We start from the raw sequence: 25,019 nt of genomic DNA, 5'->3' as shown, positions 1-25,019 counted from the left end.
AAACTATGATCATCAGAGCACATACATGCGGGGGTTGTGCCTTACTGTCTATATGGGTGTCACTTTCATAAACTGTGATAAGGCACAAAATAAATCAGATGTACAAAGGACAAACTCCCTGACAGACCAACGGAGCGAGGCAGCTGGGTCAGGCCAATTATTAGCATAGGCATTTCTAAATTGAATTTTACACCTGTGTGGAGTCTTGATTTGGCATTTCACATCATTTTATTGATGTTTTACTTCATTTTAAAACAGTAGCTGGTGTTTGATTTTGTATTTTATTTTTTATTTTGGGTTGACACTGAAGGCAGACTTTTTCAAGAGCTTCAGCAGGGTGGATAGTTGGACACTTAAGAAAAGATTTAATCATAGGGCAGTTATCAAGGTAAAGAATCTCTATGTTTTACATTTAAATATGTGTCGATTAAGTCAATGCCAATATTGTTTAAAGATTTTTTTTTTGTCTATGTCCTGAACATGGTTTAATTTAAAATGCGTGCTATAAAGCCAGTTTTTTAAACTATCTTTAAACGATCTATTTTAGGTTCCTGGTTGATGCAGTGGAGTAAACAAGAAGAATGGAGGATCTGAGAGAAAGAGGAAAGAAACGAGAAGGAAGGCACAGGTAAAAAATCTTCAAGAGTGTGTGTTGCATCATAAAGGTTATGTGGTTTCATTTCTGCTTTAACTAATGGCACAGATGTGAAACTGAGCATAATATGTGACATGAGAGGAATTTAAATATGGAAATCACATTTATATGAGTGACAGGCCACGAGTCCACCAACCATGCTTTGATCTTAATTAACCTGCTTGATCAAATACATACAATGGAGGAAGAAAGCGGTCTTGCAGACACTTTCTTTCTAGGCAGTAGAAATCCATCTTCTCCTCTGGGTCTTTTATGCTTTGTGACCCATGCGGTGTTTAATAAAACTGGCTGTGTGCTGTGGAAGCATGATAACTTGCGGTGGGAGGAAAAAAAGAAGGAAAATATGAATAAAAAAAAGAAACAATTTCACCTGATTAAATCAAAAGTAACATCTGTATTGATAGGGTGACATAAAAACAAGAACACAAATATTTTAGAAACATCTCAAAAACGTGTTTAAAATGAAAGATTGTATTGTTATTTATTAAGCCATAAAAACGAAATTCATGTTGAATTACCAAATAGCTCGCTGGACTTCTCTGAGAAGTCGGAAATTAATTCAGTATAACATTTAACCACTAAAACTAATTTTCTATTCAGGAATGGAAGGAAATGACTGTAATTTGGCCTTTTAATCAAAAAAATAATAATGTGCTTTAAAAATATCATTTTGATTGCAGAGCTTGAAGATAGTGGTGAATTAACCTTTACAGAAACATTAAAAATGTGTTTAGTAATTAGCAGTACTGTTAATTTAGGATATCTGTGGCATCTGTGGTCTAATAAATTTCTTTAGCGCTGTATCTTTGCATTTTCTCCTTCCCTTATTATCGAAATTTCGGAATCGTGTGTAACGTAAGCTTTTTGGTTTTAGTCTATGTTCACTGTAAAAACATTGCCTCTGATTTATTTCTACCACAGGAACTTACTGAAGTCAGACAGTTAGTGAATTTGTTTCCTAAATCAGGGTCAGTACATGTTATTCTTTAACTGACCAAGCTGCAGCAGGAACGTGTTTCATGTCATCACGGCGGCTTTAAAGTTGTTTCCTATTTGCTGCGCTGAGAATGAGACAGAAATACATTCAACACCACATGCCACTTTGAACCAGGCAGCTATTCAATTTCCTGTCCCTGGATACGCTATCCAGTTTTATTAACCTCTTCATCATTGTTAGGAGGTTAATTGTTGGTGAGATATGTGTTGGTAATGGATATTACATATATATATATTATTTTTCACCATAAAGTATTGTGTTACCAGGTTTCCATTTGATATAATTCACAGCCAAGAAAACAGTTAATTTGTTCTGTGCACTGCTGTGCTTCGCTTTATTGCTGTAGCTGATATCATCTCCACTGTTACTGCCTGCTGTTAGGGCCTCCATTTCAAATGTTAAATACACGCTGAAGTTGTAATTAAATTCTCCATGTAGGTATATCTGACACAAAAATTATGACACTGTCTCTGAGTTTAGCTTTTTTACACCACCCTTGTTGTGATTATGAAGTTATAAAGAAAAATAAAACAATATTTTATCAGCAACTTTTGATTTGAAAGCCTCTAAACTTCCACTAAACTAAACTAAAGCTAGGAGTGGTGTCTATAAAGTTTTTAAATATTAACTACTTTTATATAAATCATTGCAGTTAATTGTTTCCCAATTTATTAAATGTTACGCAACTTTAGAGAGTAATATAACTTGACTAGAAGGTCACAGCAAAGTGAGCCAGTGCACCAGTTTCCAAACTCCTAACATATGGCAGCCAAACTGTGTGACAGTTTTAATTTTTAATGGGGAAAAAAACCTTACTGAAATAAAAGATTTTTGAGCTTTAATGGGCCATGTAATCGAGTGCACTCTTAAACAGGGGTACGCCTTATGACATTATGATGTGATGGAGCCAAGTTGAATCTGGGTGATTACAGTCTGCAGATAATCATACAGTGTGATAAGTAAATATTGTAATCTGAAGTTTGTTGTCATAGTGAGTCATTCTTGTAAAAACTTTTTGAGTCTGGGGAACTGAAGTCCTTTCCTGATTTTGCTGGTCTTTTCAGCACAAATTGCTCTTCATATAAATCTACCTCACTGACTGGATTACCAAGGCTTCGAGCTGCGTCTTTCCACTGTTACCATCTTGGTGTTTTTGGGGGTGTTTTTGTTTTTGACTAATAACCTGTGATCGACAAAGCTTTGGATAATGCTCCTTTTTTTATAGGGTTAGGGATAATTTACAAAAAGAACTTGAATCAAGTTCCTCCATAAACTCATAAGGAAATGATTTACTGACGTCACAGAGCAACGGAGCTGAGAGCTATTTTTTTAAATACCTCTCCAGAAAGCAGGAAATCTTTTTTGAATAGTTTTCACCATAGGGGGCCGCGGTGGCGTATCCTAGTGAGCTTTGGGTAGAAACATCTGAAAAGTTAAATTTCTTCCATCAATATCGTGTCTAATGAAGACTCACTAGTTTCATAAATACACAAAAAAATAAGTAGCTTGTCTGCTCGTCACTTGCCATTGGGGGAAAAGCTAAAGACAGCAGACTTTTGTTTTCTCACTGCTTTTAAAAAGTTAGATTATCCAGTATATCGATATCAGATTTTTTTACTTCCTAAAAACTGCCACTGTCATTTATCCTAAAAATCCAATAGTTATCAAGCGTCACATAATAATAATAATAATAATAATAATAATAATAATAATAATAATAATAATAATAATAATAACAGCTATAGTGTAATATCATTAGTCCTTATATAACAACCTTCTGCCAGCATCAATCCATTTTGTACTACACCTTGACTTAACAGTATTTCAGTTGCTATGGCAAAGCCAGAGATCACAGTGTAGCATAATCTCAAGGTAAAAAACCCACACCCTGATAATTATTCTGCACTCTGTATTAATCATCGGGGTGGCAGAGATGGTGACGTTTAATGTGCCAGGAAACACAGATATCGAGTGTAATTATGGCCAAAGGGTTGCTTGAGAATCTCTTAGCTTAGATGCCTGTTTGCGTGCCAGTCACATTCTAATCTGGAAGCACCAAAACCATACACTGTGCCTTTCATGCTAAAAGCTTTTGCTATATTTCACACTGACAAGTGACAATCACTGACAAAAATAAACACAGACCCCCCAAAAATGGGTAAAAAGAGAGAGAGATGCAGCGCACTGTTGAAAGAATACTGTTCAATAAAAACTGTACTCTGACCTTTGCGATGAACTGAGGGCTTTGGCAGATTTGTAGATAACAGAGGATTCTTCATTTTGTGCTGTAACCAACACCCAACAGACCATGATCACAATCAGCAATAGTTTGAGGTATAAAATGTAAAACTCTTCACTTAATTCCTTGTTACAGGCTCATCCATTGACTATGCACCCATGGTTTATCACATATTCATTTAAAAACGTCCCTGCAGTCAATTTGCACCTAATAAATGTAGTCATGACCATACAAATGTTAAAGTATCATGATAAGAAACAGTGCTGTGAAAACCTCGCCCCCCTTCCTGTTTTTCAGGAATCAGGAAGATAATTAAATACAATACAATACAACTTTATTTGTATGGCACATTTAAAAGACCAGCGGTACACCAAAGTGCTTTACAATAAAAACAGGAAAATTAAGACATTAAATAAAAGACTATTAACAAAGTACCACATATGTCATCAGGTTAAGGGCACTAATTATACGGCAATAGAAGGGAATATAAGAACAAAGTACTAAGAACAGATATAGCTAAAAGATAAAGTACATAAATAAGAAATTGAACCAAATATAAAATAGGGACACTAACTAGATGGAAAAGCTATGTTGAATAAATGAGTTTTTAAACGGGATTTAAAAGATAAAACGGAGTCTGACGCACAGAAAGCGATAGGAAGGTTGTGCCACAGATTCGGTGCAACCAGGGCAAAAGCACGGTCACCCCTAGATTTAAGCCTAGAGCTAGGCTGAGCCAGGAGTAATTGGGCTGAAGACCTGAGGGCGAGCCCAGGGACATATAGACTAAGAAGATCAACAAGATAACGAGGGGCTAAATTATTTATAATTTTAAAGTTGAGCAACAATATTAGTTAAAGTAATTAACTGTGATTAACCACATTTTTGGGAAACCTGAGTTCAGTTTGATTAGCCCTGCCAGGCAGCCTTGATTACTGACAGACCTGTGGAATCAAGAAGTCACATAAACAGAACCTGTGTGACAAAGTCTCTGACATCTATCGGTCTGGCAAGGGTTACAAAGCCATGGATTCCCATGAACCACAATAACAGTTATTATTCACAAAAGGAGAAAATTTGGAACAATAGTGGCAGGCCCACCAAAATTACTTCAAGAGCACATGGACAACTCATGAATCCAGTACAACATTTAAAACAACAAACAGGCTCAGGGACGGGCGGCCATCTGCTGCGACCGGATAGGGTGACAGAAGGAAAACAGGATAAAAGACATGCTGTGAAAGAGAGACGGGGATTAATAACAAGTATGATTCAATGCAGAGAGGTCTATTAACACATGTTGAGTGAGAAAGGTGACTGAAAAGGAAAAACTTATCATGGGAATCCCCCAGCAGCCTACACTTATTGCAGCAAAACTAAGGGAGGATTCAGGGTCACCTGATCCAGCCCTAATGGGTGAATCCTGCTCTCTACCAGAACTTTCTGACGTAGAGTGTCTGGCCCTCAGTTTATGCCATGAAGCTCAAGTTCACTTGGGTTATGCAACAGGGCAAAGATCAGAAACCACACCACCAAGTCCATCACTGAGTAGCCCAAAGAAGGTCTTGGTGTGCCCTAGTCAAAGTATGAACCTAAATCCTACTTAGATTTTTTGGCATGAATTTAAAAAGGCCATTAGTGTTTAAAAAATGTAGGCTGAATTAATACAATTCGGCAGAGACAAATAGGACAAAATACCTCCATAGCAACGAGAAAGACTCAGTGCCAGTTGTTGCAAATGCTTGATTGCAGCACTTGCTGCCAACTGTTGTGTAACCAGTTGTTAGGTTTAGTGGACAATTACTTTTCTCAGATAGGGCTAAGTTGGTTTGGAGAACTTTTTCCCTTAATAAATGAAATGATAACTAGGGCTGTTTGATATACCGATATATATCGGATGACGATATAAAAACATCTATTTTAACCTATCGTTTGTTTCGTGGTGTCGTAAAATAAACTGTTTACAGCAATATTTTTTCATCGTTTTGATGGCCACTGTAGTGGCTATATTAATTTCCATGAGTTCTCGCTTTCTCTTATATTTAATATAACCACACTACTGACTATCAAGCGCCTGTTTTTACGTGTTGTCGATAGCAACAACGACAATAAAACCATCGCGTGGCTCCGCTGTCCACTTATTTGTTTTCTACATAAACCTTTCACAATAAAGCTCAAGATCCTGTTGAGACTTTTCAAAATAAACTGAATCACGTGAAAGATTATGCAGAGAGTTTACGGATGAGAAGAAAAAAAAAAGAGCCGTCAGGTGCTAAAAAATTAATCTTAGACTCAAACTTTGAAAGAAAATGGTGGCCATTACAACTTATGTCTAAAAATGTATAGTTTCATGCTTTGGTTAAAACACTCGAATCCAGGTAAAGGACGGAAAAAGTGGAAAAAGTTCACGCAAGTCGAATTGCCCAAGATTCACAGAATTTGCAGAAAATATTACATTTTTGTGATTTATATCGTTGTCAGGACGATAAATGTCTTATATCGGGATATGAGATTTTTGTCATACCACACAACCCTAATGATAATTGATAAATAAACGAAATCATCGTTTAAAAACAGCATTTTTTATTTACTAGGGTTGTCTTTGTCTATGTTTTTTTTTATGACGATCTGAAACTTTTGAGGATAAAGAAAATATGCACACACAAAAGACAAAAAAAATCAGGAAGGGCACTGCGCTGTAGTTCAATATCAGTAAACTGAGACAGCTCAGTGTTTTCTCTTTCACATAGATGAAACTAAAAGATATTTCTACTCTATTATTAATTCTCTGTCATCCTTCAACTGACTTTAATAGATTATTAGGTAACCATTGTTTTAGTACATTATTAAACAGTCGTTCTAGTTTTCTGTTTTTATAGTCAACCAATATCTATTTTCCAGGGATACATGGGATCCATTCCAGCTGAACCCCGCAGGAGCTGAGAAGGAACAAAAGAGAAGATGTTTCCAGCTGGCTCAACATCTAGTGGCTGTTTTGGTGGGGTTAGCTGTCTTGACCACTGCTGTTGTTGCAAAGGTAGGACCATTTGTGAGTTTATCTTTTTCTCTCTGTGAAGTTATTCATCTGGTTACCACTGAGGCTGAAGTCCAAGCTCTGGCTAAAAAATGCTGACTTTGGACACAGCAAAATTGCCTCCAACTCCTCAGATTCTAGTATTTTCTTTCATAGACAGACACTTAAAAATCTGCATCTATGGCTTTGTTGTTGTTTTAGTGTTTTTGGTTTTTTTCTTGAAAGTGCTTTGGATTATTTTGATTCATTTGATCACCACTGAACAGTAGTATTGCTTTCTTAAACTCTGAGTCTGTACTGTGTTCCATATATGGAAAATAAGACCACTGTGTACTGTATTAGAGTCTGACTGATATATTATATTAGAAATTTCCCAATTCATGTTGCATAGTTTATCCATCAGAGCGCACTCTGCAAATCAATTTATGTTTTGTATGTCTAAAAAACTCTTTCAGGCATTTCAGCAAAGAACGCATCGTGTGAAAAGTACAAATCATGTGACAACAAGCTTATCTGTCTCTGCCTGCCTGATCATAAAGTAACACGAAGAAGATTCATGCTATTTATGAGAGGACAGAGTTTACAGTACTGAATGCCTTTGTACCCAGCACTCTCTTTACTGGGATTCCCCATCTAGTTCCTATTCCTGGAAATAGAATTTTCTTAACACACAATGATCATATATCCTTTCAGGGCTCCCTGCTGGTGTTGTCAACATTGTCCAGTCCAATGTCCCAGCGCACCCCAAAGGAAAAACAGTTCTACATGCTGATGATGATGTTCTGCCTAGTCTTCCCCAACGTCCTGGTCTTTTTGAAATCGCTGTGGCGATGTTCCTTCAAGACCTTTGTACCACCCAAAATGAAGATCATGGCATTTGTATGTTTTTCTACATATTTTTAGTTTATGTACCTATAACTAGACAGCAGAAAAATGTAAAATTACAAATCGTTACAGACAAACTTAGTAATAATGTTTTTTTTGTTAATCTTTGGCACAAAGTAGGTCCCATTGGGCGCAGTTAATTAATCATGAGTTTATCTTCTAATAGTATTTTCAACAAAATGCTATAAAGAGAATTTTGTCTTATTCTTATTTATGTTGTTCTTGTTTGTGTATTTATTGCCATTTCTGTAAGAATTATACAGACGATAACAGAAAGGTTTATTTAGGTCAAAAGACAGAAAAGAAAAAAAAGTAAAATGTACATTTGATGGTAATGATACAAATTAATGGTGAATATAAAGTATTTTTAATGGCTTCTATTTCCATGTCCAAAACCAATAGAAACACTGCATAAGTGAGGACATCTTTCTGGTTTTGTGTCTTTTCCAGATTTGCCTCATTGAGGTCCTGGTCTCTCTCGGTACTTCAGTCCTCGTGCTGGTGGTTATGCCTCAGTTTGACGTCCTGACTAATCTCTTCATCAGTGGAGGAGTCTGCATTGTGTCTGCAATTATGCAGATAATATTCAGACTACAGCGAGATAACTGGAAAATTGTGTTCCCAATCTGCTCCCTCATACTCACCTCTATTGGTAACTCCTTTTAAATTAGCTTCTATGTGCAAGCTTGTTTCCCTGGCTTTCTTTTTAGCTTTGTCCCCTGAACATTCATAGATTCGGTGTGGTGAAAACACAAAAAACCGAGAGCCGCTCTACAAAAATTAAATATAATATAATCCTTAATTACATTTTATGATAATTAGCTCACAGCAGGTATAGTAGGAGGTTTAACAGTCATGTTGGCAAACCTTACCTGCTCACAAATTAGGGGTAGGGAGTGAATGAAGCAGAAAGCAGTAGAGTCGACAGTTATTTTCTTAGTTCTGTACGTCACTCGTTTCTCCCAATTGTTTGAACACTTCTCAATCAAGGTTTGTGTTTTCAGGCTTTGACTGAACTGATCTGCTACTAATTGTCTGTCAGCTCTTTTAAACTATCATTCCATTGTTGTCTTGTTTATCCAATTCTGACACAGTAATTCTGTCACCCTCATTACAACAACTGCCTCATATAAATGATATAAAACGTCTTAACTGCCAAAACAACAACTCTGTCAAGTTTTGATGCTTAAGATTCAAATCTAGCACCAAGCTTGCAAGCTCCAAGTTCCATGATTGATTTAAAAAAAATATGGTGTATAAAAAATGTATAAATATTGGCAAACTTATATTAAACTTTGCCAAAGTTTCAAGTATTCGGAAAAAAGAGAGAGAAGGTACCTCAGAATGAGATAAATAGGGATTATTTTGTAATGAAGAGTCCAAGAATAATATTATGGAGCTGAAAATGTGAGTGATAGGTGTGTTTTTAGGACATTTGGATAGACAGTGGATACAGCGTATTCCATATACACTGTATCTACTGATATAAGAGAAAGTTTAGATATGCATTTATTAACTGACTAACTTGACCAACAGGTTACTGCATGCTGGGAATTGACTACTATGTCCGTGTAACGTCATATGTGGACAGACAGGGTTCTGACTGCTATATCTACGTGGCACTTGGAATTTTCTCTTCCCTCCTTGTCTCGTTGTGCTGGTGGGAAAATTCACTACAAGCAACCAACCGCATGCAGGTACGCTGTTTTTCTATAGTGGAGCTTCAGCTAGCTTGCATTCTTCCAAGTCTGTATGTTTATGATAAGGAAACTTTTTTTTTTTTACACGATCACTGAGGATCTTTTTTCCTCTCTTATCCCACAGGATACGTTGTCACAACTGGATGGTTTCAGAGACTTTGTGTTTGTCATCAGCAGCATTCTGAGGATATTAGTGATAGGTAATTATTTGCCATCAATGTCTGTATTGACGCAATGAATGGAGAGGAGAAAAAAAAACATGCTGGCAAAATTACACCCACTCTGCACTGGACGCGTGATGAAAAATCTAATTTCCCACATTCGCACTGGAGAACAAACAGATTTCTGTGATGTCAGGGGTGCAGATGGATTGCAGAGGATGTTCTCCAGCTGTGATGAATTCTTCAGTTGTTGTTTTCAGTATTAGTAAATCTAGGTTTTCTATTCTGCACAATAAACCACTATTAATATGTTCTCTTTTATTTTTATTTATTTAAAATCCAATGTATTTCTTAACTTGTAAAATTATTATTGCAAATGTTCTGATACATGGGCTGATTTTTATAAAGTGTTTTTTCTACTGTAACTAAGCACTGCAAGCTAATGACCCAGTTACACCCAAATCAGGGGTCAGGGTTCAGTATCTTGCCTACGGATAGTTAAACGCAAGCTTCCGATTGGTAGATGACCCAATCTACAGAACAGTGCAGATTTATGTTATCTGTACCGTATCTCTGTACACGTTGCAGATTAAATTGTTTCTTCTATCACTGCAGGAATTTAAAACGTTACCACTCTTATTATTTACAGTATTTTTTTTAAATCAATGTATTTCTATACCATAACAATATTTACTTGACCACAAACAAAGAACAGTGATAAAAAATAGTTTCATTGTGAACTAAATGATTTGAGTGAAAGAGGGGTGCATTTTTAAATGTGGCAAGCATGTAAAATTAAAATTGTTTTTGTCTGTTCTAGGGGCCGTATACCTGATCTACCACAAGCTAATTGCGAAAACCATCATATGGGACAATTTTATCCTGCGTGACGGAGAACTCCTGAAAACAGGACTAGTGTTGTTTTTCTTACAAGTAAGTAGAAGGAAGAGAGCATGCAACATGTATTAAAATTACTGTAGGAAGACTAGATGCCATAAATGTAGAATCTGATTTATCACTGCATGTAGCAGACAAAACTGTGTCTGATGGTGATTTAGCAAAAAGCACTTTTTCCCCATTATTGCATTTGATCATTTTCTTTTTATGGCTCTCAGCAGGTTTAGTCTAGATTAATTACTTAATAAGACAAAACTTACTTAAACCAATCAAATCTCATTCACACAGACTCTTTAGCAGCCGCAGGTTTAATCAGTCAGGGGTCTCTGTATCCACTACTTACTTGCCCGAGGCATGATAATGATCACATGTTCCAATTATGATCTGAGTTTTGAAGTGTAAAGCACTTTTTTGCACTTCTTTCTTACTTTTCCACAAAGAATTGGTTCAGAAACATATTTTAATGGTGGTAAGATGGTCTAACGTGTAAATTAAGTACATTACAATCTTAATTTTGTCCTTATGACTGTAAATTAGGCTTAATAAATATTGCCCTCATCTTCTGTCTCAGGCCTTCTGCTCAGCAGCCTGCCACTGGTTTGGAGTTGTGGCCTGTAAGATTCATTCTGTCAGGATGAGTTTTGCCCTTCCTCTATGTTGCACTGGACCTGCAATGCTACTGCTGGGAATAGTGCTGTTTTTTACACTGGGATGGAAACTGGATAATGGGACAAAAGCAGAAAGCATCATAGGTGAGTTTTCCCTTTTTCTTTATTCTTTTTTTTTAGGTCAAGACAAATTGAACTACCTTCATAAAAAATTCACTTGCAATAAGTTTTGCATTCAGTTTTTAATTGTTTAATGAGTCGCTTCAGCACAGGGGAGTTTCCAGGAATTTTAACGTTGTTTCCACTTAAGTAGCTCAATATTTTCATCATGAAAATACACTTTGAAAAAATACACCATGACTCCTCTGATGCACTGTATCATTTATATGTATAAATTGTTATAATTATAAATAAATTAGTTATTTAAACTACATGTAATAAAGCTAAAAAAAAAAAAAATGTTTGTTTTATTGCAGAATTTTGTGACAAGTTGCTCTATCTGAACTCCAAAAACACGTCTGCGGTCTTACTCGAGCTTACTAGGAGCATGTGTCGGACTTCACTAAACAGGTGTGTTTGTATGCTGAGAAATGTGTTAATGAAACGTAGCATGTGAGTTTTTCAAGTCACTAATTCTTCTTACACTTCAAGCAGCCTGGTCATTTATAATTTTTTTTTAATGCGAATAAAATGGAAGTATTTATTGTCCAACCTCATCTGCCATGTCCTATAGCAATATATTAAGTACAGATATCTTCTGTATTTCTTATCTTTGCACACTTCACTCAAAATATTTATTTACCATTTGATTGACAGCCACTACTTTCAATGGCCTTTTGCCATGCTGGCACTGGAGGGAGTGTGCATGTGGTCAGGCCTCGTCACATGTACCTACTACGTATGGAAGATCAAGGTATCAGAAAAAAACACAGCGCATATGCACACACTTTCACTCAATTGGCTGTGAGAAGATGTATGCTTTAAATGAATTCAGTCATTTCTTTATTTGGAAGTTTTATTTTAACTCCCAGAAAAGCCACACCACAACATATTAAAGCATATTTTTTTTGAGATCTGATTTTTTTAAAAATGACATACACTTAAATAGCTTTGTGGTTCACCTTCCATTAGGTCCAGCGTATAGAAAGAACATCTCAGCTCTTTGTTCGTCGATTGTATGAATCTGCTTTCATTGACCTGTCTCTGCTACTCAACACCAAGATGAAGGTTCCAAAAGCCAAAACCCAAGAAAGGTCAGTGTGATCTGAGAATAGCTTCCCTGTTGAACATTATTTCAGTGTGGCCATAAATTAACCTAAAAAAAAAAAAATCAATCATAATGGGTGATAACTTTTCAAATGCAGTAGAGGCACAGACATTTCTTCAACAGGAAAGGCAGTATGCAATTATGCAGTGAATAATTTATTTGAAGTATAGGTAGAAAAAAATGCATTTGAAGTTGAGTTCATGCAAACTGTGTCGCTAGCAGAGCACGTCTCAGTGTAAAGACATACACACAGACATGACCCAAAAACAATTGATGTTCATCTACGACCTCAACAAAATTGGAAACTCGCTTATTTGCATCCCCAAATTCACTGCAGCTGCACATGTGGCACATTTTATGAAGCCATTTCCACAATGGGTGTATAACATTAATGAGCCTCCATAGCAGATGCTTCTAAGATGTGCGTGTTCACAGCATGAAATGTTTAAAAATTCTGCTACAACTTCTCCTCTCCTTAACAGCCATGATGAAATGCAGAAGTGTGTGATCTATCTGTGCGCCACCATGTGGCATGAGACCTACGACGAGATGCTGAAGATTCTCACCTCCATGTTCAGGTTAGAGCCAGTACCTCTGAAAACATCAGGGGCCAGACAAATAAATAAGTGTAGGCACAAAAACATGCATGTGCATACCCCAGTCACTATGATGAGAACTTCTTATCACATTTCTTATCATTATATATTTTATCTGCACATACAGACATAAAGTAGATCAGGCTGCATACAAATCCACAGTGACTGAGATTTAACAACAAGCATGCTTAAGCACGGCTTTATAATTCTGATGAAAATAACGAGTTTGAGTTTAAAGCATCTAGCCCCAGGTGTACTAGTATCACATACACAGCGTGGGTTTAATTTCTCTTTTACATATCATTAAAGAGCAATATAACAGCGTATTAAAATATGGGTTTGATTTACCTCCACCTGTTTAATTTCGCACCAGGCAGGTGTCAGTACACAGGTGAAATTTTTAACCAGAGAGGCATTTAGAGCCTCTCAGTCTGATGTAAAGTGGTTCTTAAAAATGTAAATAAAAGGTCAAATTCATTAGCTTATGACCTAATATATTCAAAGGCCTAAAATGCCAAGTGTTTGGGCTGCTTAACATTTAAAAAATGCATTTTCCTGTCATTCTTGTTATTTCCTGCTGTGCACTGACTGTTCACACTTAAAAATAAGACCTAAATGAAAAGGCTTTTGCTGTGTTATACAGTCATCTGTTATTGTTTCAGGCTGGACCGTTATCGAGGGGATCCAAAGGAAGATCACAAGGACTGTTTTGACTTTGAGTGTCACATTTTAATGGACGATGCCTTCATGACTGACGATGACACAAACAAGAGGCTGGTTAATAGTTATGTTAATGACTTGATCCATGTTGTCATTGAAGTTTACAGGTGAGATAACCCCACAGTTAAATATATGTGTGTACATCTGCATGTCTCTCTTTATCCATCTTTCAAACTGATCACCTACACATCCCTCCGTTCAGGGTCTTCACCAACAAAGAGCCTGACGATGTGTCGATCATTGAGACTCCCTACGGTGGCAGGTTGATGTTTGTTCTGCCAGAAGGGAACATGCTCTATGTTCACCTAAAAGACAAACTACTCATCAGGAACAAAAAAAGATGGTCCCAGGTACAGATTAGCTGTGAAAGTTTCTATCTCTATATCCCTATTTATGTGTATGTGATTGTGAAATACACTAAAAACCAAGTTCTCTCACTCAAACATGCAGACTTGTTTTCTTTTTTCATGTATTGGAATTGTATGAGCTTGAATGGACCCATCATGTGTATGGTCTGATTCTACTATTCTATAACCTCACACAGTGGGACGGGTTCTTCAACACTCATTATTATTACTCAAATGTGTCAAAAATATATGTTTTACTCAAAAAACTATTTACTATTGAATATGGGATAGAAAAGCAGCAACTCCAAAACTAGATATTTTTATATATATATATATATATATATATATATATATATATATATATATATATATATATATATATATATCTCTTAGGCATGAAAATAAATGGCTGAAATCATTTCAGTGCTGTTCAGTATTTCAAAATAAGAAACTGTGTTGCTCTATTGTGCTGCATGCCATTATTAATAATGATTTGGACTGTAGTAAATATACTGAGATACTGGAAGTGCTGTTAATTAAATGTGTGTTCAACTCTAATTGTAAATGTATGAAAATGCTTAGTTAAAATTTAAAACATGCTTGCTAGTATTGCTGGTATAATCATTCTGTATTTTCTACCTGTGTGATAAAAGTTTAATTAATTTGACAAATCACCTCTGTCAAGTCATCTAGACTATTAAACAGTGAGTCTCCAAAAGGCTGTTCTTGGATTTTAACATTCAATACTGCTGTTTTTTTCTTTTTTCTTAGATAATGTACATGTATTACCTGCTTGGCTGGAAAGGCTACATTGTGAAGAACCCTTCAAAGATCCCAGTAAGACTTTTCAGCTGTTCGAGTCAACTTATTTTGGCATTGTGTATAATTTCTTATAATTTTTCAATGACCTATCTTTTTTTTTTTTTAGCAATTGAATAACTTTTCCAGAGCCAGTTTGGTCTCTCTGGATAGTGAGACTTTCGTGTTGCCTCAGTATGACAACGACAACAAACGCAAGTTCATCTCAGACGACAACACGTATATTCTTGCTCTTGACGGAGACACTGACTTCCACCCTAAAGCTGTGATTCTGCTTGTAGACAGGTGAGCAGCAGAACAGTCAACTTCTTAAAATCTGTCATGGCTCAGTATTTACATCATTTTCCTCCATAAATCACTGATGCTATTGTAGACAACAAATACCACAAATACTCATTTTATGAGCTATTTAGTCATCCAGTTAGAAAGTGTCGATTTTAGTTATTGTTGCTTGTCAAACATGTCAATTCATAAAACATATTTGTGTTCACAGGTTGAGGATGTATGACAATGTAGGTGCAGCATGTGGTAGAATCCATCCTACTGGCATGGGTGAGTGGGCATTTCATATGTATTGCCACTGATGTATCATTAAATGTATTTCATTTAAAAAATAAACATTTAAAGAAAGCCTTTTGATAAACTGGAAATCGTGTATATTTCATAGTTCCACTCTAGTTCTTGACATTCCCTACATCAGCATTTAGTGGGATTTTTGCTTCTGCAGTGTTCTTTTAAGCTCTGTATATATGATGGACTAACTTAGAAACAACGTACTACATGTACTTTTTTCCAAATGCCTATTATTCTTCAACCTCCTTTGCTTCATCTCTCCTCTCATCTGCCTCTCTGCCATCCCAGGTCCCATGGTGTGGTACCAGAAATTTGAGTATGCAGTAGGTCACTGGCTCCAGAAGACAGCAGAGCATGTGTTTGGTTCTGTGCTGTGCAGTCCGGGATGCTTCAGTCTGTTCAGAGGGTCGGCCCTGATGGATGACCATGTTTTAAAAAGATACTCAACAACTGCACAAAGAGCTCAAGAATATGTGCAGTATGATCAAGGTTGGTAAACGCAACCAAAAGGATCAGTAGACTTTTTTACCTCGTCTAGTTTGTACTCTTAGTGTTTTGACATTTAAACTCTTGGTGTCTCGTGTGTGCTCTTCTAGGGGAGGATCGATGGCTGTGTACTTTGCTATTGCAACAAGGCTGGCGAGTCGAGTATAATGCTGCTTCAGATGCATACACCAACTCACCACAGGAATTTGAAGAGTTTTACAACCAGAGGAGACGATGGGGACCTTCAACATTGGCTAATACACTGGACCTTCTCCACAGGCTAGTGTTACATGTTATTAATAATAGCAGGGTTTCATTCTATAGCCATCCTGCTTTTTACTTAAAACATTTTAAAAAAAAAAAAGAGAAAATTTTTCATTCTTAGTTTGATGGTTTCCTGGTTATGTTTGTAGGCTATAAATCCTACAAACACTTCTACTGCCATACTAACTCTTTTGTGGTTGTGAATCTTAGTGGTCCAGAGACAGTGAAGAGAAACGAGTCCATCTCAGGGATTTACGTCTTCTACCAGATGTTCACTGTTGGATCTTCTATCCTGGGACCTGCCTCTGTAACTCTCATGATAGCAAGTAGGTTTAAGTCTAGTTAATGACTCTAACACATTTATCACCATTATTCATGCCATTAAGTTGCAGTTTATCTCTTATCCTTTCAGCTTTCAAACACTTTTTTAGGTTTTGAAATATATAAAAAGTTCCGTTAGGGAAGTAAATCCTACAGATTCTCTCAGAAACCCGTGACTGTCTTTAAATTATGCTACTCTGCAACAAGGAAACAGAACTAAAGTAATTGAGCAAACACAACTACAATAGATATGGTATAGTGGTTTCATTTTAAGACCGCTCCCATAAAGTAAGCTGTATAATAACTTGTTTAAAGATTTGACTGAACCAAATTCAGATGCCTTACTTGTTCCTTATGGTGTCAATAAACTTAGTTTTATCACCGGCAAATGGAAACGCACAAGACTTGTTAAAATCCTTCTGATCCAGTTCACTGCATGTCACACATTAACATCTTTACTGTATGGTATAATCTTTGTTGCATGTCATTTTATGCAAATTCTTTATACCGCACTTACCAGAACTGGCGTTTACAAAGTTCCTTATTAGGGTTCACATTGTGTAGTATGGTAGACCACACTGATTTCATTGTTTCAATCCACTGTTTAGCACGTGAAATATTATTCTTCTATCATTTGTTTAAACTTGTCTGGGAAATGTTGCCATAATTAATTTATGTATTTATTTATTCTGAATTATGGCTTGGTGGCCTGTTTGAGGTCCTAATGACCTCTGACCATTGCCTACCAAATTCAAGTCTGGGCAGATGTTTGTGCTATATTTTTTTAATAGAAAATTGCCACATTTGTACTATTCCAAATGCGAATACCTGTATGCATCCACAAAAACAGTAAAAAGGACAAGAAAAAAAAGGATGAAACATTAATTATGTAAAGTGAGTTTAAAAATTTGAGTTCTCGTGGTTTGTAAAGATGTATCCTGGAAGCAAAACCTGGAACAAATATTTCTAATCTGAACTTTAATGCAGTCATTAATGCAGGTAACTACAGTGTGAACCACCAGTTTTCATTAAACACTTGGCTTAACTGAAGGCAGACTTAGTAATAACTTGTAATGGTAACTACAGGGAAATTCACTTTGCCAAGCCCATCTGCATTAATAATTTTTGTGCATTAATAACTTTACATCAGTCATTTATTTCTCCTTCTCTCCTCCCCCTCCATCTTTTCCTTCCAGGTGCTTTCCAGTTTGTCTTCAGACTCACTGGTACACTCTCCATCGTCGTCGCGTGCGTTCCCCCCGTGTTCTACATCCTCATTTGCTTTTTAACCAAGTCGAATACCCAAATAACCATTGCCGGCATCATGAGTGTTCTGTATGCATTCCTCATGACTGCGTCCTTCTTTTCCATCATTGGTGGGTAGAATCGTTTTTTGACTGTATGTTGTTGCAGTCTCATATCTTTCAAATAAATGTCCATTAAATGTGCAAATGCCTTTTTCTCTTTTAGGTGACATGGTGATTCAGAAAACCTTCTTGACCCCCACTGGATTGTTTTTGATTTCAATGGCAATCATGTACTTGATAACAGCTTTACTCCACCCTGAGGAGTTTTGTATGTTCATTATTATTGTTCTAAGCATTATTTCACATTTTTTGTGTGATGTTGCTTCATGTCATGTGACATTTTTTGGCTTTGTTTCCTTTTCTTTCTTGCAGTCTTGATTATCTATGGTCTGATGTATTTCATCTGCATCCCCAGTGGATATCTCCTTTTGACCATCTACTCGCTGGTTAACATGAACAATGTGTCCTGGGGCACAAGGGAAACCAACAAGTAATGCATTATTTTAGACCACTGTTTGTTTAATTAATTATCATGAAATAGCAATAATATTATAGGGATCAAAATAAGAATGGAAAATTATAACAAATTCAAATCTCAAACAGAAATGTTGCATTTCCCCAAAACGCAACATTACTGTGTAAAGTTCATAAGATCTGAAGAGTCGGTGGAGGAGCTGCTGTGCTTACAGCCAGAGCTCTGGACCTAAAATGACCATATCAAGAATATCGCCTGTCTTTGACATCATAAGGATCGAAGAGTAGAAAAAAGCCTCAGCCTTTAGAGAAGTCTTAGCCTGAAAGTGTGTATATATAGTCGTGCAGAACTTTTAGCTGACCAAATCCATTAGTTCATCCACTTCCTGTTCCATATTTGACACTCATCCATGAAACAAAAACAAATAAGACAGCAGGGAATTGATTTTTTTTTTTAATCTTGTCATATCAATCACTCTTTGTGACCATACATCCTCATATCTGTCTGTCCATTAGGGGAGGTGTAGAGCAGAAGAAACTACACAATCTTCTCTGTGACAAAACCTGTAGATGCTGCTGCTGGGACATGAAGATACAGGTATGGTTACAGTTCCCGACATACCTGACAGCAGGTGATGGATGAATGGATTAATGAACTCTGTTGCTTTACAGATAACCCAGGAAACAGAGCGTCTGATATTTCAGCAGCTCGCGGGTCAGATTATACAGCACATCCCAGCCAATCCAATCACCCAAAACGAAACACCTCTACACCCAGCCTTAATGCTGGAGCCTCACACCAAACAACACGCCAAGAAAGAAGAAGCCAAGGAAGAGATTGCAAGACCTCTAGTTGATGATTTGAGGAAGAAGGCAGCAAAGAGCAGTGACCTGGGTTCCAGTAGCAGGTAGCGTTCTGTTGTTGTTGTCGTGGTTGTTTCTCCTCCTTTATTTGGTCAGTCATTTCTAATGTTGTTCGCTCACAGGCTGATCTGGCCCTATATAAATCAAATTGAATTTAATTAATTATTTTACCAGAAATCCAATATACTACTGGCCTTGAAAATAACACAGTTCCATTCAAGTCTCATACTGAACACAGCTGTTTATAAGGACAAAATGAGATGTGCGCTGGAATTAAGAAGCTCACAATAAGTGCATGTGTGCTGTGTGCAGTGACAATGGTGCTGAAAACAGGAGCATGAGTTCATCTGATGAAGAAGACAGTGATCATGATGATGACTATATGATTCGTGAGGCAGAGATTCCCGCCGCTGGTGAGAAGCACTCTAAATGCATTTAGGTCCTGAGTGCACCACACTGTAATTTCCAGCTATACATGTAGCTGTGGATCATTATATACTATACATTATGTAGCATATAAAACAGAGTAATGATGCTATCCGTGTGTGTGTGTTTTCATGTGTATGCAGACTGGGTGCACCCAGTGAAGGAAGAATTTCTGAAAAAGCTGACATACTTCAACATGAAGAGAAATCTACAAGAACAAATACGGTAAATAATAAACATCATCCAAGTATTTGCATGTTTTTGTTGTTCACTTGCAGGCATTTTTACAAGAATAATTAACATTTACACTAAAACTACGTTTGTGTAAGATGCTGTACAATTACCCCGATGGCAAAGCTGCAGTTGTGTAGTTAAACTGCTTTTGTTCTCCTCAGATATGCACTCCGTAACAAAGATTACGATGAAGTGTGCGAAGACTTGGTGCTGATGTTAACAGACACACTCAATGTAGAGCTCAATTCAGTGGGGCCTGAAGACGTTCTCTCAGACTATCAGCTGGAGGAGTTACAACTTGCGCTAAACAGACAGGTGATGACAACTTTGGTGTAAATAAAATAATGACATGTTGCTTTTAAAACAAAATGAAATTAATTTGAGAGGAAACCTGATTTCCAGAGTTTCTATTCTTCTGAAAACTTCTGAAAACTGCTGCTGCAGAAAATACATAACTGACCTGACTTCTCTCTGTGTCTCAGGCACGGCAAACCCTTAAGACCAATCGAATGGAGAAGTTGGAAAAGAGAGTAAAGCTAGCCATTGAGAAAACACTCGCTGCCCCACAAGTGCAAAAGCTAGAAGAGGTAAGATGTTTATTCAGCTGTCGGGTCTGTGAGATAGAGGTAGATACAAAAAGTTGTATTTAAAATGAGTATTTAAACACAGTATTACTACTTCACAATGCACGGTAGATGTAAATGTTTCTAAATTTTGCCGTTCGTTTTCAGTAATTAAGGTATAGTGAACAAAGCAACCGCCCTGAAATGTTATTCATTAGCAGATTTCTGATCTTCTAAGGAAAATAAAATTTATATTTGCTAAATGGAGTTAGTCAGTTAAAAAAGTGATCAATTAAATTTTTTTTATTGAACTGTGTGCATTTTTGTGTGTTTAGAATGAGAACGACTTCTGGAACAAGCTAATCGAGCGCTACCTGAAACCAATCACTCACTCTAAAGAACATCAGGAGGAAGTCAACAGAGAACTAAAGTCACTGAGAAACAAGGTCAGCACTCTGATGATGACAATGATAACAAATGAATGATCCCAAATCATTATGAAAAAATACTCTGATGCGTCAGGTTGCAGGTTGGGAGTGAAACCTTTAAAAACAATTATCCACTTGAAATGTGGCAAAACGAAATCAAATATTAAATTCTCTTACCTCTCCACAGGCCGTCTTCCTGTATTTCATCATAAACGTGCTCTGGGTGGTAGCTACCTTCTTCTTGCAGGCCATTGGAAATGATGTCATCAGCATCAGGATCCCAAAGTATTATCCCAATGGAACTAAAAGTGATGAATTCCTCAAGGTTGGGACCCACAACAGACACTCCTAAATGCATGTGCTGCAGTTAAAGAAGGATTGTGATTCTTTTTAAATAATTGTTTGAACTCCTGTAACATCTGATGTAATTAGTAATCCATTCTATTGCTCTTTTTCTGACAGGTGGAGCCTCTCACTTTGATGTTTCTGTTGTCTTTTGCTATTCTTCTCATTGTGCAGTTTCTGGCCATGTTATATCACAGGTAATAACATCATTTCACATTTAACTTTTATTTTTTTCCTCACAGGTTGTACTTTTTGACTAATTTAGTGACCTTGAAAATGAAGCAGGACAATCCAGCAGGCTTGATTGAGAAGCAGAGAAATTTAATCAAAGTTATTAATCTGGCACTGAATAACCCCACCCCCCACCCCCCCACCCCGCAATCATGAGCAGGGAGTCTTTGAGTTCTGTCTTTATGGAGAGTTATAATGGCTTTGTCCTTGTCACTGTTATCCATCGATTTCTTCATTTTCATTTTCCCACATTTTCCCCTCATGTTTCATCCTTGTGCCTTTTTGTTTTCAGAGTCTACACCCTGATCCATGTGGTGTCCTATCGCAGCTCAGAGAAAAACTACAAAGAGAAAGACGAAGTAAGTAATTACACTCAAAAGCATACAAATAATCATGAGGCTTGATTATGTTCGGCCACTACGTCACATGGGCCCCACACATACCGGCAGTAAAGCAAGAAAATCAAACTGCAGCCGACTTAACATGATTAAAACAACAAAATAAATGAAAGAATAACTGCACAAATCCAAACTTCACAAACGCTAAAAACATAATAGCAGCTACATCAGGCTGTCAGACATGACAACAAACATTAAAATGTCTTCCTTTCTTTTTTTAAATACAAACTAAAGTATTCAAATTAAGCCTGGAGCTTCACATAGTGCAGACCAACACAGCTGACGTTTAAACAGGTTTCACATACAGTACGGTTTAATCACAATATAGCAATTAAGTATTTGTTTTAATCGTTCTGTACATTTCAGTCAATTTACGATGAAATGAAATGTTTTCATCTTGCTAGGAACAGTTCAAAACTTACCAGGGCCACAATAATTAATTAATACTTGAATGAAAATAACTAACTAGTTTCCATATAATTTTCAACAAATAGATACATTTAAAAATAACATAACAACATAAAAATTGAGAGCTTTTGGGTTTTACTTGCTTTTTGTTAGTTCAGTTACTTTTGTGTCCCTGCAGGGAAAAGAAGCTATTAAACCATGATGAATTCTTTATAGACTGCAAAATATTTAAAATAGTTATTAATTATTAATAAAATGATTCGCATTTATAGAAGCATATGGCATTCGTAGACACACAAACGTGTTGTCTTATGACTTTGTTTCTTAATTAAGTGACAAAAAATGTATTTATGTAAACCAGATTCATAAATTATTAAAAAAGGTGAAAGTGGGTAATAATCAGTACTATACGAGAGAAACTGGATGTAACTGTAATGCACGTTTTTAATAATGCACCATTGTGAAAAATGTTATTAATACTTGTAGAACAAACATATATGAAAGAAGTATAAACTAAACTAAATAATGTAAACTTGTAAGCAATGTGTAATTTGTGTAATATTCACAACTATTACTGAATTTTTTTTAATACTAAAGAAATCTTAAAAATCTGATGATCGTACATGATGAGTTCTGACGAGTGCCCATTTCTGTTAAATTGTCTTTTTGGCATAAAGCTTTCCTTACAACCGTTACCTCTTAATAGCCAATTTGGGACGCAAAACTTTTCTAAACCAGTAAACATGAGGGGGCATTTGCAGCGCGCAGTGTGGATCATTAAAAGCATTTACTGGAGACGGAATTGAAACGTCTGGGGAGAATAACATCAGCAGATGTGGTTGAAGCAATCAGACCTTTAAATTAAGTAAAAGTAGCAATACAAGAAAGTATTAGTCCTATCAGCTACTGACACAGTCACGTTCAAGGCTAACAGTTATGCCACAGACGACGAATTTAGCGCATCAAACCATTCCAAGATTCCACCAGTGTGGTCTCAATGAAACCTGTTAACTGTCCATAACACTAATCCAGACACGGGATCTTCTCAAAGCTTAAAACATAGAGACTCCTGTATTTTGGAAAATGCTGATTGACCTTTTTCCCTGTCATCCAGGACGACACTGGTGATGACCACTTCATTATGGAGAACCCCGCACACAATGAAATTTTCCTGACAACTGAAGACCTGTAGTCAGAAACAAGAAGATGTAGCTGCAGAGACGCAACAACAAGCCGAAAGTGGCATCATTAGCAAGCTTTTTCCCACCTCAGGGCTGTTTCCTCCACTGTGGTTCATTTTCCTCAGGTTTCACTGTGCATTAAACACGGTACATTCTGGTCATGATCATAGCACACACTGTCACACAGTCCTTGTAGACATCCCATGTCTTTAGCTTTCCATCACAGGAAATAATTTACTTTTTATCTATTATGTAGCAGCTGTTTTGCCTCCCGGTATAATCCAGCAGGGGAGGCCAAATGGCACAGGGGAAATCAGTCAGAACAGATCCAATAAACTTTGTTTGTCATTGCACAATGAATTATTAACATGTGAGAATGGGACCTAACACAATAATATCAAAGGATGGAGTGATTTTAAAGATCGGCTGTTTAATTTTAATATAACTGCTTGTAAGATTGCTGTTTTTGCTATCAGAACTATAGTTGAATCCATCAGGTTTACTGATTTTGCATCTCACTATAAAACAGATTTTTAAAAAAAAGCTCTTTGAATAAGATGGATTTTAAGTTTACTGAAAAATCTGTGTAAATCCTGTTATTGTTCTTCTTCAACTATTGCATCCAAATCAATAAAACTACAATACTGGGCTAGATGTAGAGAGGAGTATAATATTTTCACCTGTCTGGGTATTTATGAAAAGTGTATATCTAAATCCTTGGTCAATATTAAAATATTGACAGGTACTTGAATGTGCAGGAAACAGTGCCAGTAATGCAATATTTGCACATAGACTGTTAAGAAATTCTTTTAGTTTATTTTATATTGTGGTGTAATTAAACTGTGTTGCCCTTCCAATATTGTGTCAGTATATTGTGATTATGTTTGCCAAGTACAGCGATGCGCTAGACAAAGTGGACAAAATTGGTACAAGTAAATTAAAAAAATATTGTGGGCAATAATATGCTTGTATTGAAAAAAATTAAATAACGATCAAACAAAATGTCAAGCTGTCTGTCAACGATATAACCTTACAACTTCTGATCTAACGATCCAATACAGTAAAATGAATATTTATGTACTGTGACTCAACTTTGTTATTTTATAGCAATGTTTGGCTCATTTAAATAATTAAACGTACATCATGCAGATTTCAGATTGTCTGTTTTTTGGTGTAATGCAGAGTTATAGTGTTGCTCTGGTTGTGTGCTGGGTAAAGGAACCGAATCAGTGGACTAACCCTGCAACGTTTAGTTCTGTGTACTTGTTTCTTCTCAGTGTGGTGTGAAAGTCTCACTGCACATAAAACACAGCAGAAACAAAACTGTTAATAATCCACCCGTGCACTTAGTATTATATTTATTTACCACATGCTTCATTAGGCCGACCTTGCTAGCACTGGGCTGGACCTCTCGGCATAGATTCAACAAGTTGCTGGAAATGTTCCTCAAAGATTATGGTCCACATAGCTGCACATCCATGATGTAAATGCACCTTTTTATAGATTCAAAGGTGCTCTATTGGATTGAGATCTGATGACTGGGGGCCATATTGAGATTATTTGAGCTTTGCGTGGTGCATTTTCCTGCTGC

The 25,019-nt window shown here is 36.6% G+C and overlaps 1 protein-coding gene across 1 annotated transcript; it reads left to right on the top strand.

Moving 5' to 3' along the window:
* Positions 1–254: 254 nt before the first annotated feature.
* Positions 255–24,352, top strand: chs1 (chitin synthase 1). Its single transcript, XM_085400399.1, has 35 exons — positions 255–388; positions 548–628; positions 6,793–6,928; positions 7,619–7,804; positions 8,261–8,462; positions 9,347–9,507; positions 9,635–9,710; positions 10,492–10,604; positions 11,140–11,320; positions 11,653–11,746; positions 11,993–12,089; positions 12,308–12,429; positions 12,926–13,021; positions 13,702–13,866; positions 13,962–14,109; positions 14,878–14,943; positions 15,035–15,210; positions 15,419–15,477; positions 15,787–15,987; positions 16,095–16,263; positions 16,459–16,574; positions 17,766–17,945; positions 18,040–18,144; positions 18,249–18,366; positions 18,867–18,948; positions 19,023–19,258; positions 19,527–19,627; positions 19,784–19,865; positions 20,036–20,189; positions 20,357–20,461; positions 20,773–20,883; positions 21,053–21,190; positions 21,328–21,407; positions 21,734–21,800; positions 23,362–24,352. The coding sequence occupies exons 2-35, from the start codon at positions 582–584 to the stop codon at positions 23,437–23,439; spliced, it is 4,248 nt and encodes a 1,415-aa protein (XP_085256525.1). The 5' UTR covers positions 255–388; positions 548–581; the 3' UTR covers positions 23,440–24,352.
* Positions 24,353–25,019: the final 667 nt, after the last annotated feature.

Source organism: Rhamphochromis longiceps, linkage group LG1 (assembly GCF_057381845.1).
Source record: "Rhamphochromis longiceps isolate RC_006_pf linkage group LG1, R_longiceps_female_GT1.1, whole genome shotgun sequence".
Taxonomy (NCBI): Eukaryota; Metazoa; Chordata; class Actinopteri; order Cichliformes; family Cichlidae; genus Rhamphochromis; species Rhamphochromis longiceps.
The sequence above is the reverse complement of the archived record's forward strand: the minus strand, read 5'-3'. Positions and strand labels throughout refer to the sequence as shown.

Coding starts and splice junctions, on each gene's coding strand:
- chs1 (XM_085400399.1), top strand. CDS start 582: ATGGAGGATCTGAGAGAAAGAGGAAAGAAACGAGAAGGAAGGCACAG. Junction 12,090..12,307: donor ACTACGTATGGAAGATCAAG/GTATCAGAAAAA, acceptor ACCTTCCATTAG/GTCCAGCGTATAGAAAGAAC. Junction 16,575..17,765: donor TGTAACTCTCATGATAGCAA/GTAGGTTTAAGT, acceptor TTTTCCTTCCAG/GTGCTTTCCAGTTTGTCTTC.